Source organism: Seriola lalandi, unplaced genomic scaffold (genome assembly GCF_002814215.2).
Source record: "Seriola lalandi dorsalis isolate HSWRI2012SDOR001 ecotype SW California unplaced genomic scaffold, Sedor1 jcf7180002054519, whole genome shotgun sequence".
In the NCBI taxonomy this organism is placed as follows: domain Eukaryota; kingdom Metazoa; phylum Chordata; class Actinopteri; order Carangiformes; family Carangidae; genus Seriola; species Seriola lalandi.
In genome coordinates, this window is record NW_019525072.1 from 387,007 (window position 1) to 401,246 (window position 14,240).

At 38.6% G+C, this 14,240-nt stretch overlaps 2 protein-coding genes across 2 annotated transcripts in view; one reads left to right on the forward strand and one right to left on the reverse strand.

Moving 5' to 3' along the window:
* Window positions 1-7,168, reverse strand: part of fmnl1a (formin-like 1a) — a 12,158-nt gene extending 4,990 nt beyond the window's left edge. Inside the window, exons 1-9 of the mRNA XM_023413892.2 lie at window positions 6,574-7,168; window positions 3,343-3,426; window positions 2,873-2,959; window positions 2,701-2,774; window positions 1,907-1,990; window positions 1,654-1,797; window positions 803-911; window positions 470-546; window positions 288-381 (exon numbers count right to left, since the gene is read on the reverse strand). Of these exons, the coding sequence (XP_023269660.1) occupies window positions 288-381; window positions 470-546; window positions 803-911; window positions 1,654-1,797; window positions 1,907-1,990; window positions 2,701-2,774; window positions 2,873-2,959; window positions 3,343-3,426; window positions 6,574-6,762 (942 nt within the window). The 5' untranslated portion in view covers window positions 6,763-7,168. The remainder of the gene's footprint in view (window positions 1-287; window positions 382-469; window positions 547-802; window positions 912-1,653; window positions 1,798-1,906; window positions 1,991-2,700; window positions 2,775-2,872; window positions 2,960-3,342; window positions 3,427-6,573) is intronic.
* Window positions 7,169-8,863: 1,695 nt separating this feature from the next.
* Window positions 8,864-14,042, forward strand: mlx (MAX dimerization protein MLX). Its single transcript, XM_023413923.2, has 8 exons — window positions 8,864-8,935; window positions 10,286-10,322; window positions 10,477-10,566; window positions 11,253-11,362; window positions 11,499-11,601; window positions 12,093-12,192; window positions 12,603-12,801; window positions 12,907-14,042. The coding sequence occupies exons 1-8, from the start codon at window positions 8,897-8,899 to the stop codon at window positions 12,961-12,963; spliced, it is 735 nt and encodes a 244-aa protein (XP_023269691.1). The 5' UTR covers window positions 8,864-8,896; the 3' UTR covers window positions 12,964-14,042.
* Window positions 14,043-14,240: the final 198 nt, after the last annotated feature.

Here is a 14,240-nt window from a genome sequence, read left to right on the forward strand (position 1 = left end):
GTGGGGGGGTGAGGGGGGGGATCTCTAATATGTGGTAGCCTACCTCAATCAAGCAGTTATACTCTTAGCACTGCACTACACTTGCATTTAGAACAACACACACATGCATGGCTGCGACATGAGCTAAAATTATGACTATAGCGCATGTGACAGGTGGATTTTGCCAGTCAGAGGATGACTAATGAAAGAGGGGATGTCTGAAACAATGGTATGACTGAATGAACAGCAGTCAAAGTTAAATGAGGCCAACACATTACGGTGAAATCGTTAAGAAAAACTCAGCTCACCTCCTTGAAGTTGTCAAAAGCAGAGAGAATGATATCATGCCCTCCCCTGACGAGACACACGGCAGCCAGCAACTCCAGCACGAGGGCTTTGGTCCTGATGCAGCAGAGGAGAGCGGTAATGATAGATATGGATGCAGGCAAACAGACAACACACACTTTGTCTCACACACAAAAGCGCTCACCTGGGATTCCTGCTGTTGAGACTGAGGGTGATCTCGTTCACACAGCGCGGGTGAGTCATCACCTGGTTAAAACCAGACTGAAAGAAGAAGGAAAATATAAACAGCTGGGCCCCCCCGGAGAGCTGATGCAGGAAAAGTGTTTGTGTTCAGTTTGAGAGAAAAAACAAAACTACCCTGCTAAAAATTAAGTTCAAGTTTGTGTTTTTCTTTCATCCAGCAGAGACTAGTGAAACAGGAGTGGAATTATATCAACCCACTGGCAAAAAAACAAACAAACTTGCTTGAAGAAAAACTTTTGCATGGTAAGAGAAGCAGAGGATGTTAAGACTCTACCTGGTAGTTCATGATGGCTCGCAAGCACATTATGCACACGTGTACATCATCTCTCTGGTTGGATGAATGGGACTTTTTGTGCATCTTGTTCCCCAGAGTGGAGCTTATTCTGTATAGAAGGCGTATGGACACATGAATGAATACTCATAGAGTGGTTATTGTATGTGCAACTGCTTTGAAGTTGAGGGCCACAAATATCAAGATAACTGCAAAATAGTTCAGAGTGCATCTAGCTAATTATAACACGGCTTCCGGCACTATTTTTGACATCCACCATGTCTGTCTGACATCTGAAATATGTAATCGGGTGGAAGGAAAATAAAGAATGAAATACTCAACAAATGAGCTTAAGATGTGAATGAAGGAGAGTGTGAGAAATTGAGGTATTCATAGTGGTTGGGATGTCTCATTTTGATGAGGAGCTGCTGTCTAAGATAAGAAACAGAGTGGTATCCAATAAATAATACATAAGACATATTGATTAAGTTGAAAAGGTATTTAGCCTGCTGTACTGCTTCAATTTTACAAACATTTGCAGTTGGTTAATCAATCACAATTTATTACAGCGCTTGTATTAATGAAGAATTTGTGGATTTGGACCTAAATATGCAAAATAAACAGGGAATTTTCAAGGTTCAGCTCATTTGAGAATGGTAAAAAGCTAGTCACTTCTGTGGCACTACAACGCAGCACCATCACACCACTTCTCCCTTGCGTGACTCTATTTTCTGAGAGTGTGAGCTGAATGTTCCTCTTTAATAGGAATCCATGATGTGGGGGTGCACTTTATGTACAGTCACTTCTCACAGATGCTAAAAAGAAAAAAGTCTTGCTTGTCCAGAGCTTCTTACCTGACAGTCAGTGCACGGGCAGCTCTGGTCATCCCATGTGTGTGAGAGCTGCTGGGGCTCTTGGTCAAATCCTCCATCGACCTCTCTGCTGGCTTTCCTCTGTCTGACAGGGTGCCACCATTTTCAACGCTCTCCACATCAAACCTAAAAAGGAAAATAAGAAATACAAAATAAACATGCACAGTGAAAAATAATTTTAATCATAAAACAACATCAGATTCTGAGGTTGTTTTCACACCCTGCTGGTACTCACGAGGCATCACTTTGCGCATGGGACAGGTATTCCACCAGAACATCCAAACCATTGTTTTGCTCATTGAGAAACTCTTGGGCCCATCTACAAAAATAAAAGCATGAGACATTAAACACTGATAGAGGAATATGTTTTGAATTACACATCACAGACTCTGTGATGAGATTGGACTTAAAGCAACACTATGTAAACTCTTGAAAAACGAAATAACACCATCTTGCTCTTACAAATTAAACGTTAATCAATCAATAAAACAAACTCATGCTCAATTCAATACACTCAGCAGTTTTTCACTTTCAACTTTAGTTGGTCTGGTTTGACCATTAGTTTATGTTAGCAAACTTTTGATCATCATTGCTGTATAAATGCTATTACTGAGCCAGTTTGCTGACTATGGCTCTTCCCTTTGTGTGCTACTGTTGCATTACATTTTAGCTTTTACAATTATCCTTTAATCCTTTAATGCTCAATGAACTAAAACTGACCGCTAATCATAATAACACTGACAATAATTGAAAACTTAATTTCTTTAGCACCTATTTTAAGGTGCCCTGTGGAGTTATTAATGCACATGCAATAGGCAGCTTTAAATAATGATTAAAAAAAATGTAGAAAGTCAAATATGTTAAAAAATGTATAAAATATGTTAAGATGAAAATTCTAAAAATAATAAAAAAGATTTTTAGAAAAGCAATAAAAGATGTTAAAGAGTAAAACAATGACATAAAATCACATTGCACATCAAACAATCAAATAAACATCAAATAGGACCCATCCCTACTCAACAAGCTTACCCAATGTGATTTGTGCGAAGTGATATCTCCAGATCTTTGAGCACCTGAGTTGCATCTTGGATCCTCTTCTTCAGCTAAAGAAGCAGAAGATTTAAGAGTCAGGACACCATTGTGCAGATAGGAAACTAAAGATGAGTCGAATATGAAGAGGAGGATGATGCTTCACACTGACCCTGCGAGACACTCCTCCTTGATCCTGGTAAAAGCTCTTGATCTTGGCCAGGTAAGTGGATGGGGGACTCTTCACCTGGAAACGCTCCTGGGGGAGAAATATTCACAGAGAACCCAGTCAAACATCAAAGCTTTTGACCGTTCATTTTATCAACAATCTGAAACTGATAACTGGAGTGGAGGCATTTGAGCATAGCATCTGACGTTATTATTGTGTGCGTAACAGACTCAAACCGCTCTCTGTTGCCATGCCAACACCTCTATCACTTGCCACCACAGAAACTGCGCTGCAAGGTTTTCTCACTGCACTGTGCTCTATACCACAGATCCACTTTGGGTGTTTATGTACTTTGTGTCAACTCCGTCCCAGTGAAGGCACCACTTCAAGGATCCTGCTCAGTTTGATGACGTTTGATGAGGTGTAATCGTGTGAAACCAGCTCATTACCAATTAAATGAAAAATGCTCTCACCTGATCACAGACTAATTCCCACTTCTTTTCATTGTCATATTGACTCAATAGCTTCAGTTTATCTGGAGGCAAGTTCATGTAGCTCTGAAAGACAGGAAGAAGAGACAGGTTTCAACTTGAAGAATCTGAAGTAATGGAAGTAAATTTATACACAGAAATACGGCTCATACATTTCGTATTCATCGCACAACAACTCATCTTAACACCTCGACTGTTGTTCAGTCCATAAATATTATACCTGGTAATTGCTTCATCTTTCCTGCTTATACAACAATGTAAACGTGTTCCAAACCACGAATGCACTTTCAGACCAAAGCACAAGGGTGTTCACTACCTGCCGGAAGCACAGATGACTCAGTGTTGACATGTCTGTATTGATGGTTGTCAGTGGGTACCATGTGCCTTGGAATTAAATATTTTTGGTTATGTATATGATGTAGTCATAACAGAATTGTTTAACTGATCTTAGAGCCTGTGCATGTGATGACGAAATGTCAAATTTCACGGTAATGCAAACTCTAATAAAGATAAAGATGTTGATGAAATAACGCACATACACCACCACTAACCATTTTTATTTATTTGTTGGTTTTATCACTTTTTTATTACGTAATATAACCAAAATTAAAATACAGATAATCTCAGTTGGAGATATACAGATGAAGAACCCCACCTTCTCCACCCTTTTGTGCAGATTGACTCAAACGTCTGAGGAGTTGACATTAAGAGTTTCAATTTGAGTTGCTGCCCTCAACCTACAGTAAAATGTTTGATTCGTGAAAGTCAGGTTATTCCCCCCTTCAAATGCCTTAAGAACTGAATGCTTTAATGAATTCATATTAAGTATTATGAATGATTCAGAGGCGAATAAGAGAGTTTGTGTGAAAAAAAAAGAACTGGTGCACCAGTGGCTATAACTGTTATGAGAGACTGATTTACTCTCAAATAAAAGGCTTTACTTACAGAGTTGTTTGTGAATAATTATATTCTTGCTCTAACATCATTTTTTTATGCAGTTATCCTCCAGATTCACAGAACCGCTGCAATCTACACCAGCCCTATCACTGCTTATACACCTGATCCACTCTGAAACACACACTCTGATGATTTACTGGCCAGGCTAATCATTTCATTTTAGGAGTTGACCTTAATTCTGATGTGTGTACTTCAACGTTTGCAGTTTGATATATTCACACCTTTAAAAAAAAAAAGAGAAGCATAAACGGAAATGTTGGTTTGCTGCTGAGGAGCTGGCTCGTCTTCCTTGGTGGGGCAAGGGAGGGGTCTCAATGTGGGTTTCATGGTACAACACTTGCTGAATAAATTGTCTCGCTTTGTGTCAATGCTTCACTTGCACTGACTTACATGAGCATAAGTCTGTGTTCCTTCAGTTTAGGAATAACGTAGAAATGAAGAGGAAAGTCCACTCATTTCCTTGTAGGGTTGGTTAAGCACATTTTAACACTTGAATCTTCACTTAAGAAAAGTACAGAATAACAGTCTTCTTCAGTTGAGATCGGAAGCATGTTGCTAAAAGGGGAAGTGAGGTCATACTTTCATATAGTCCACCTTTGTTTAGCAGAATATGTCACACAGATCTTGTGAAATAGTTAAGCCACACTACTGCTGTCATGACATATGACATTTACATTTTCAGAAGAAGCTTTGTCAACATCACATGCAATTTTAACATAAAGAAAGTGTTTGTTTATAACGTATACATATCTTTTATTTCAAATCTTAATGATTAATGCAGTGGTCGTTATTCTAGTTAATAGGGCATTAGAAATTCATAAACTATCAAGTTTTTTTTTTATATCTCAAGATAAATAACAGGATTTCATATGAATATTTTTATGGATGTTGACGTTACCAAATAAAAACCTATTTGCCCTCCTTTTTAAAAGAAAATGTCATAAAGCAAAATACAAACAAATAACTTTCTTGGTAAAGTGGATAATTACTACACTTCAAGGAGGAAACATGGCTGCTGTTTGTCTGCTGACCTGGACAGTTCATGCTGTTCATCCAGAGACAAAAGAGAAGACTTTGCCCCTCTAATAATCCATGATGTAACACTTTCATGTAGCATCATAAAAAAATGAAAGGCAATTCTTTTTTTTTCACCAGTGAGCAGAGAGCAAAGCTATAACCATGGGGTAAATGAAGCTCATTTAGGTGTAAAACCTGAGATAAAGTGTTGAGGTCCACAGAGCCAGACTCTGTATTGATGTTACAGGCTGCAGTGGGTCAGCATGACATCACATTTATGGTCTTATTGCTCTTTAGTTCACTTTTGGAGCTGTTTATTCTCATTAACATGAGACATAAAAACCAGATCTTTAACTAGAGTGGAATTCTTTTGTAATAAAGTAGATATTTGTAGTTGTTGTTGTTGTTGTTATTTCCACTACAGATATGTAGGAAAAATAATCAAAGATTTAAGTGGCTCAGGATCCCTGATTGTAAACAACTTGTTTTGATGCTTTGTGATGTCTCAAATTCTCAAAATATTTGTTGTGAGGCTTTATGTTTTCCAACTTGTTGTAAGTCTGGTGAAAGAATGGTGAAACAGTTGCTTTCCGGTCTTATGGTCTCTCTCATGTAAATGTATTGCTCAACTTCCCCTTGGGGCCAGCTGCCTCTGCATGCACTAATCACCCTGTTCCTACTCTGGTATTTTCATATAAAACTGTGAAGGAAAGAAGTGCCGAGATGAACCTGGCAACTTGTTGATAACAATGTGTTTATAGTGATATCCCTACTGTGAATAGAGCAGTTATTGATAACCTTATGAAAATATGATGGGTAAAATGGCAGGTCAAATGATTCTTTGCTAGAGTACGTTGAAAGCTGATATTTGCATAAGTTTTTCTCTCTGTACATACCAGAGAAGTGGTTTTCCAGATTTAGATGTTGTAAAAAAAATTGTGAGACTAGAAGTGGGAAAAACCAGACATATTTAGTCTGTATTCAGTTTAAATTGGTTTCTGGCAGAAACAATGAGTCATAAATGTTCAAAAGAGGACTCTAAGAACTTGCTATGTATAAAAAACTTTTAATTACAGATGATAAATTGGATGTGATTTGCTATTTCTCCACCTCCTGCACAATCCTCCCAGCATCTACCACAAAACCTAGCTGGCATTGGTGATACACCAAGTTCATTATCTCTGTGTTTTCATGTGCATTAATGGTGTGTGCATTATTGTCTCCTGTGTAGCCACTCACCAGCACCACGTTGAAACGCTTCTCCAGCTCCTCCTCTGGGGGCATGGGCAGTTTGGGGGGAGCCGGCTGCTTCTTCTGCAAGGTTGGTGTGGGGTCACTCATTCCTGAAGCTGCCCCGACTGAGTTCCTGGCCTCTCTCTGGCCCTCAGTCGTTTGCTGCTCCAAGCCCCCCGCAGCCGCATTCCCCATCACTAATCTCCACAAGTAATCCAGGGGGAAAGCTTTACACAAACCCCTTCTCCTGAGAAATCAGTGTATTCCAAAACAGAGTGACAAAAAGGAGTCCCTCCAAATGAGTAAAACAAGCAGGCCTAAAGCAAACCAAGTCTTTGGGTTTTCACTGAGAAGAACATAAAGCTGCTGGCCTACTGCCTCCGCTTTGGTCCTGAAGACAGCGTGGTTGATGAAAGACAGCAGTTTGTCCTCATGTCTCTCCTCTCATCGACCTGTTACTCTCTGTTTACAAGCACCTTTGCGAATATGGTAATGCGTTGAGCCTGGTGTGCTCTAAGAAAGGCCCCACCTATATCTCAAAACACTTTTTTCAACACTCTTTGAATAAGAACTGTCTAACCTCTGGTGAGGTTAGTACAGAGGGCTAAGCGAATGAAGAGGAAATAGAGGGGAGTGTGACACACTATGTAACACAGACAGAAACCGCAGAAGCACAAAAGCAGAAGAGTAACTTCCTGTGCATGACAGCAAAAGAACCTGGTGTGGAGGATAGGGTAGAAGGTAAACATGGTAACTGTCAGCTGCACTGTGCGTGCAGTAGTTGGATGATGAGTAAGATTAGGTAGTACAGGAATAAAAAAAACAGCAGAGAGTCCAGGGTAGAGGATACTAACCAAACAGATGCAGATGTAAAATGAAGCACAGGAAACTTTCTCCCACTTAACCATGAGTCCTCCACTACACTGGAGCCATTGGAGCCATTCATTCTCTTGAAGCAAGCTTAACTTGCATGGGCCTGAAGTTACATTTGTTTTGGTCATTTCCCTTCAAGTGAGGCTAGATTGTTTGTGGCAGTCAGTAAAGGGTAGCTGCTGAGTGACAAGGTTGTGCAACAGCGCCTCTCTGTGCTTAAAGCTAAATACTGCATGTAGGGCTTCTTCTTGTTCTTCGTCTTCGTCTTCTTCTTCTTCTGATGTTCTTTTATGCTGGTTGACAATCAGCTTTCAGGTGCATTACCACAACGTACAGGGCAGTTATATTTGTGGCCTCCATATAACATTCAAGATGCTTAAAATGAGTGCAGTTGACATGGACTCTGTAACAAAAATTGGTTATGAATAGTAACTTCTAGCGCCAGTTGTTTCACCATGAAGCCTTCATGTTTTTGATGATTCGTGAATTAGTTCGCTTGAGGGAACAAATTAATAAGTTAGTTGTGGGCGGCAATTATTAATTCAAATTAATACAAATTATCAAAGTTTTTGATACAGTTGGGCAAGAAGTCACTTTTATTTTTTATTTAGATATTTGCAGTGATGAAAAATAACGCGAGTTTTGTCATTTATAGCTGCTCTTTTACTTGGATATTTCCATTTCATGCTACCTAATACTTCTACTTCACTACATTTTAAGGGGAAAAGTACTTTTTACTGGGCTATATCCATAGCTAGTATATCTAAATGTTACTTTTCAGTTTAAGATTTTACATTGAAAACACATAAAATACAACACATTGTTAAAGATTACACCAGTAGTTTGACATCATTTTGGCTTGTAAGCCATTCATAAAATAAACCAGTTTTCTGCATTACTTTCACTTTTGACACTTTATTTTGCTGATGATACCCATTTAAGCAGTGTTTTAAATGCATGGATATTTACTTGCAATAAAGTATTTTTCACATTGTTGCATTTTGAGCTGCAACAATTAGTCGTTAAAAAAATAATTGGCAACTAGCTGAATTACTATTCAGCCAATTTCAAGCAAAAATGTCAAATATCTGCTGATTGTGAAAATTTGCTGCTTTTCTTAGTCATATATGATAGTTTATAAAATATCTTTGAGTTTTGGACTGAATCAAGCAATCTTTAGACCTTGTCATCTTGAGTGTTTTTAACCTGTATATAGACATAAACTAACAGTCGATTAATTGAGAAAAATTACAGATTAATCAAAATAGAAGCTAATTGTTAGTTTCAGCCCTAGTTGTATTGGTACTTTTACTTAAGTTAATGATGCCAATTGTTCTTCCAACGCGGACTATTTAAAAGGAGTTCATTTTTCCGAAAGTTTTTGAAGAGTGATAAAATTGGAATTTACTAGACGGACGCGAAGGCAGCAGGGCTGTTAGTTGTATTGCATTCCAAAATGACGGACCCGTCAACGTCTCCAGAAAACCACTGGAAAGTAAGTAACTAATGTTAGCTAACCTCAACTGTTTTGTTAAGTTTATTGGTACGTCTACTGTCTGACAGCAGTGATAAATGACGCACTTTGTTTTGTCTGAAAGTTGACGTTTTGCTAACGTTGTAGAGGAACGGGGCTTTGTTAGCAACACAGCTAACGTTAGCATGCTCCAAAGTGGTTAGCTAGCTAGTTAAGTAAACAAAGCGTCATGAAGGGGTAACTCGTGTTCTTCATGTACAATTCATTTGTTTAGAAAATACATCTGCACACTGCACACACGGGCAAAATTGTACTTTCTGTTTGCATGCTTCATTTTAAAAGTCCATGTGTAAGTGAAGTGCAGATTTATTGAGCAATCAGAAAGTTGCAAATATGTACAGTTGTTAGCTTATACACCCTACAGCCACAACATTAAAACAGGCAGCTGCTTTTATTGTTGAGGCTGATTAGTGTATATGCGTGGCATGTTTTAAGAGGTCATTCTGAACCATTAACAATTTGATTTAAACCTTAATTTGTAGTTTCAGTTATTTTATTTTTTTCCACGGCTTAATGGCTTGAAAAAAAATCAGTCACAACATTAAAACCAGTCACCTGTTTTAATTTTATGGCTGAGCGGTGTACAGTCAGTGTTGTTTCCAGCCGCACCACATTCAACTTGTGGGCTCATAAAACTACATTTGTGATGAGGAAAGGATTTGGTCCGTTTTGCCTTGTTAGAACTTATTGACTAAAGCTTTCAACAAGACGGTATATAATCATTATCTCTGTCGTATCTGATTATGATGTAGCAGTAGATATGGAAAAGCAGTTGACTCACATTTAGCTGTGGTCATGTAAATGTACACGTCTGTGATATGTGATGAAAAATAATCAATAAAGCTGTCAACACATACATTTTTTTAGAGGGTAACATTTGATACAGGTTTTATTCAGGCATCCTCTATTAATCTTTTTTAAGTGTAGTTGGAGAAATACTGTAAACACAAAGCAGGACTTAATGTTGAAATTGAAAATTCATTTTACTGGGTTTTGCCCATCGGAAGCTTTAGGGAAAACTGGGCCCAACTTTAGGAACCACAAATTGAATTAACTATTGTGTTGTGGTGCCCTAGATCAAACAGTTGATCTGTGATTGAAGTAGTAATTTAGTCCAGCTCTTTACACTCTACAAAACAGGACAAATCAGGGCAATGCTCAGTGGGGGTTTAGGCAATGTATTGGGCCTGCTAACTATTGGTCTATTGTCAATGTATTTGGGGCAGCACAATTTTTGCCCTTGTTATTCCAGCTTCTCAGCCTCTATTTTTTCCTTTTTCCACCTTCTGTTGTCTGGTGATGGCACGGCAGACAGACGGTGCTTTCAGCGACAGTGGCTTTGACCATAGTGAGTATTGAGTCATTTCATATCCCATTGTTTGTCATTTTATTTGATATTTAGACTATGCGATGGTGATCTTGTCTTTCTGGTCGCTGAAATTGGTATGTCAATCTATTTCTGGTCTTGCAGTGAAAGATTTTTGATGTCTGCTTCTCTGTAGGTTTCTTTGCTGAAACTGCCAGAAAGGGTACCGTCGTGTCTAGGGCCAACAGCATCGGCTCGACAAGTGCCTCTTCAGTACCAAACACAGGTATTGTGGTTGTAACAAAGATTATCTGACATTTTTGACAATTTTAAAAGAGAATATGTTCTAAATTTAGATTGTGATGCTTGACTACACCTCACACTGAATGATTTCCCTGAAATCCATGTATTTGTAGTTTGAATCCTGTTGTACATTTTAAAATTTAATTCCTGAAAAATAATTATCATTAGATCATTTGTATGTCACTTTCAGTCACTGTAAAATGACCATAGAACCTGCTTTGGTTCATTTTGCTTCCTGCTACTTATGAAAGGAAAAACCTGTTCTGCTGCTCATTGCAGGTTTTATTGGACTTGGTCAGATGTATTAAAGCATGATACGGCACATAGACACGCTAATAGAAAATAACCGATATAATGATAGCAGTGAACTTTAAAAACAGTTAGAAAGCTATATACTGCATAATTGTGTTTCATGAACTGGAGTGCAAAAGTGTTGTTTTTACAGCCTTTATTCAGATTCTGTCAACAGGGTTTTATGTGTTTTATGGAGTTATGAAGTCTGTGCTGCATAACCGTCAAAGTGCTCCTCCCTCTTTGCAAGTATTTTTGCTTGTTCACCAACTAGTTTTATATCAGTTGCTGTCTGTTGATAAATATTTTGTGTAGGCCGGTTGAAAGTGCATTACAGGAATCAATATGACTTGATTGAAGCATTATATTCTTGGATAGATGATGAAGACAGTGACTACAGGCGTGAGACGTCGTATAAAGACGAGTATAAAGATCGACGGAGACAAGCACACACACAGGCTGAGCAGAAGCGTAGAGATGCTATCAAGGTAAGGCTGCAGTAGATCACAATCGGTCTCTGTGACTTACCACAGATGAACCACACACACTTTGAAAAGTTTGAGTTGGGCATTTTTAGATTTTTTTTTCAGTAGTTATTAATGACTTTCTTATTTTTAACTTTAGAAAGGCTATGATGACCTCCAGGCAATAGTGCCAACCTGCCAGCAGCAGTCTGAATTTGCAGTGGGAGCGCAGAAGATCAGCAAGGCTACTATTCTGCAGAAAAGTAAGTTGTGATGTTGGCTTATTGAATTAACACTTATTGGTCACCCATGGAGCTGATGGAAGTGCTTGGAAAAGATTGGCATTATTATTATTAAGTAGCTTTTCAACCTGCCACAAAAACCAGAGTCACATGACTCAAATCTGCAAGCATACTGCTTATATCCCCTAATTACAGATAGTGTCTCCCAAGCTCACACTGCACAAACAAGAAAAAATGGAAAAGAACACAGGGCATACATAGATATAAATTAGCATATGTTCAGAACACCCAGATTCAATAGAAAGATGTTGGAGACAAATATCCCACAGCACAGAGGATGTCTACACTTGCTGGGGTTTCTTTAAAAGAGGAAATGGCAAACTTTCAATATTTGGCAAATGTTTTTGGAGGGACAACACCCCTAGGAAGATGGAAACTTGTCAAAAAGTTCTTCTGTCTTTGTGCAGTGAAGAAATCCCTGACTGATGTATTTCTGTATTTTGTTTTTTCAGCAATTGACTACATCCATTTTCTTCATAAAGAAAAGAAGAAGCAAGAGGAGGAAGTTTCTGTACTAAGGAAAGAAGTGATGGCATTGAAGATCATGAAAACGTAAGAATGTGGCTCACAAACTTTGTGAAATCCTGAAAAGATATTTGCCTCATTTGCATTCCAAAGTCATGAATGTTCTGCATCCGGAGACAGATGAAAAGATGGATTTTAAAAGAAATGCTGATCATGGACAAAAAGAGAAAACTCTTGAGTTAGAAATGCTTCGATAGCAGCCCTTACACAGCGTTAAGTTACTATCAGATCTAAAAAATGGAAGGAAATATCCTTGACTAAAGGCTTTAAATGATGTGGCAGGATTTTTGTTGCGACTCTGTTACACTTGCTGTGGTGGAAAATCAATCCATCTATTGTATGGAAAGAATTAATCCTCTTTATTTAACAGTCATGGCCATTAATTGAGTTATACATTTTGTGATGCCGGTCAACAATGATTGTCTTTTTTTTAATAGGAACTATGAGCACATAGTGAAGGCCCACCAGGACAACCCACAGCAGGGAGATCAGGTGTCTGACCAGGTCAAGTTCAACATCTTTCAGAGCATCATGGACTCCCTGTTCCAGTCTTTCAGCACTTCTGTGTCAGTGAACAGCTTCCAAGACCTCTCTGCCTGTGTTTTTAGCTGGATTGAGGAGCACTGCAAACCACAGGTGAGGAATATTTTACAGCAGATCAGTTACAGTAATAATCATAAACATTGCTTTGTTTAATGTTGAGATAATTCTAGTTTATATGGTTCTTCTCTTCTTGCCTAGACGCTGAGGGAGTTTGTCGTTGGAGTGCTCCGGCAGCTCAGTGGTCAGCTTTATTGATCGAGTGAAACCTCTGGACTGAAGTCCCAGACTTTGGGCTTGCTCTGGCCTCTCAGGCTGGAGTAAAAACTTTTATCAGCCTCAGGCCAAATCACAGTATTTACACTCACTTCAGCTCATCCATGACTCCCTGGCTGCAATTGGATTACCTCAACCCACAGTATGGGCAGAGATTAATTGCATTGATTGCATTGGATTGAGCAGTTTTATGTTTAAGAGATCACTTTTTGATCTCTTTCTGATTGCAAGTGTACATACATTGATATCTGGATATATTTCAGCCTCTGCTGACTGTTCATATTTCGTTCTATTATTCTGCTAAGAAATGCAGGTGAAATGCAACAATTTAGAATTTAAAATAATAGTTTGCAAATGAATGTGTATGTTAAATGCATTGGGCAGGCAAAACAGCACCCTGCATTAGTGTCTGCAGTAGCTGGCACTGCCAGTGGGAGGTTTCATCTGCAAGACTCTCATCACAGATTAAGTAAATGTTTGGTATTGCTTCTGTAACCTCTTAATCTAACAAATGGGAAATAGAGAGAAGGGTGAAACTCATGAGCCCACACCTTCCCCTCTGTCACATCAAGCATTTTGTAGCTTAATGCCGAACTAAAGGGCTCCTCTCAGCTTGAGCGCGCACCACTTGTGAGTCAGCCATACCACTCCTGACCTGAACCATAGCAGACCTTGGAAAATACTCCACTCCTACTCTACTGCAGGGTAACTGTCACGTATTCTAACTGTGCTATCACGAGCACGCTCTGGGGTGTATGTGCATTTTATCACCAACTATTTAAGCTTTAGTCAAACAAACTGAGGTGTATATTAATGCAACGGTGACGAGCCAACAAAAATGCTGAAATCTCATGGGTGATAGGTCTGCAACGTAGGCGGCATACAGGTCGAAAATGTATGAATCTATGTTTATATACAGTATATTGACTTTGACAGTAATTGAGCTACACCCGCACATTGTGAAGAGATTCTGTTTATATAAAGGCAGTGATTCATTTGCAGTAATACATGTCGTGTTTATTTGGAAGATGTTAAATATAAAGAGTGATTGATTTTGATAACTTGTCAGATTGCAGTTTTCTTCTCACGTCAATTGACTTAAAATCTCATCACTTGGACCTTAAGTGGTTTTAATGCCAACATGATAAATGCTATTTGCTGTGGTTGTCGGTAGATTTTGTGATCAGTAATTGTTCATTAGAAAAGGTCTGATACTCTGCATCACCATGATGAAAATGTTCTGACTGTTTAGGACTGTA

Coding starts and splice junctions, on each gene's coding strand:
- mlx (XM_023413923.2), top strand. CDS start 8,897: ATGACGGACCCGTCAACGTCTCCAGAAAACCACTGGAAA. Junction 10,567..11,252: donor CTCTTCAGTACCAAACACAG/GTATTGTGGTTG, acceptor ATTCTTGGATAG/ATGATGAAGACAGTGACTAC. Junction 12,193..12,602: donor GCATTGAAGATCATGAAAAC/GTAAGAATGTGG, acceptor TTTTTTTAATAG/GAACTATGAGCACATAGTGA.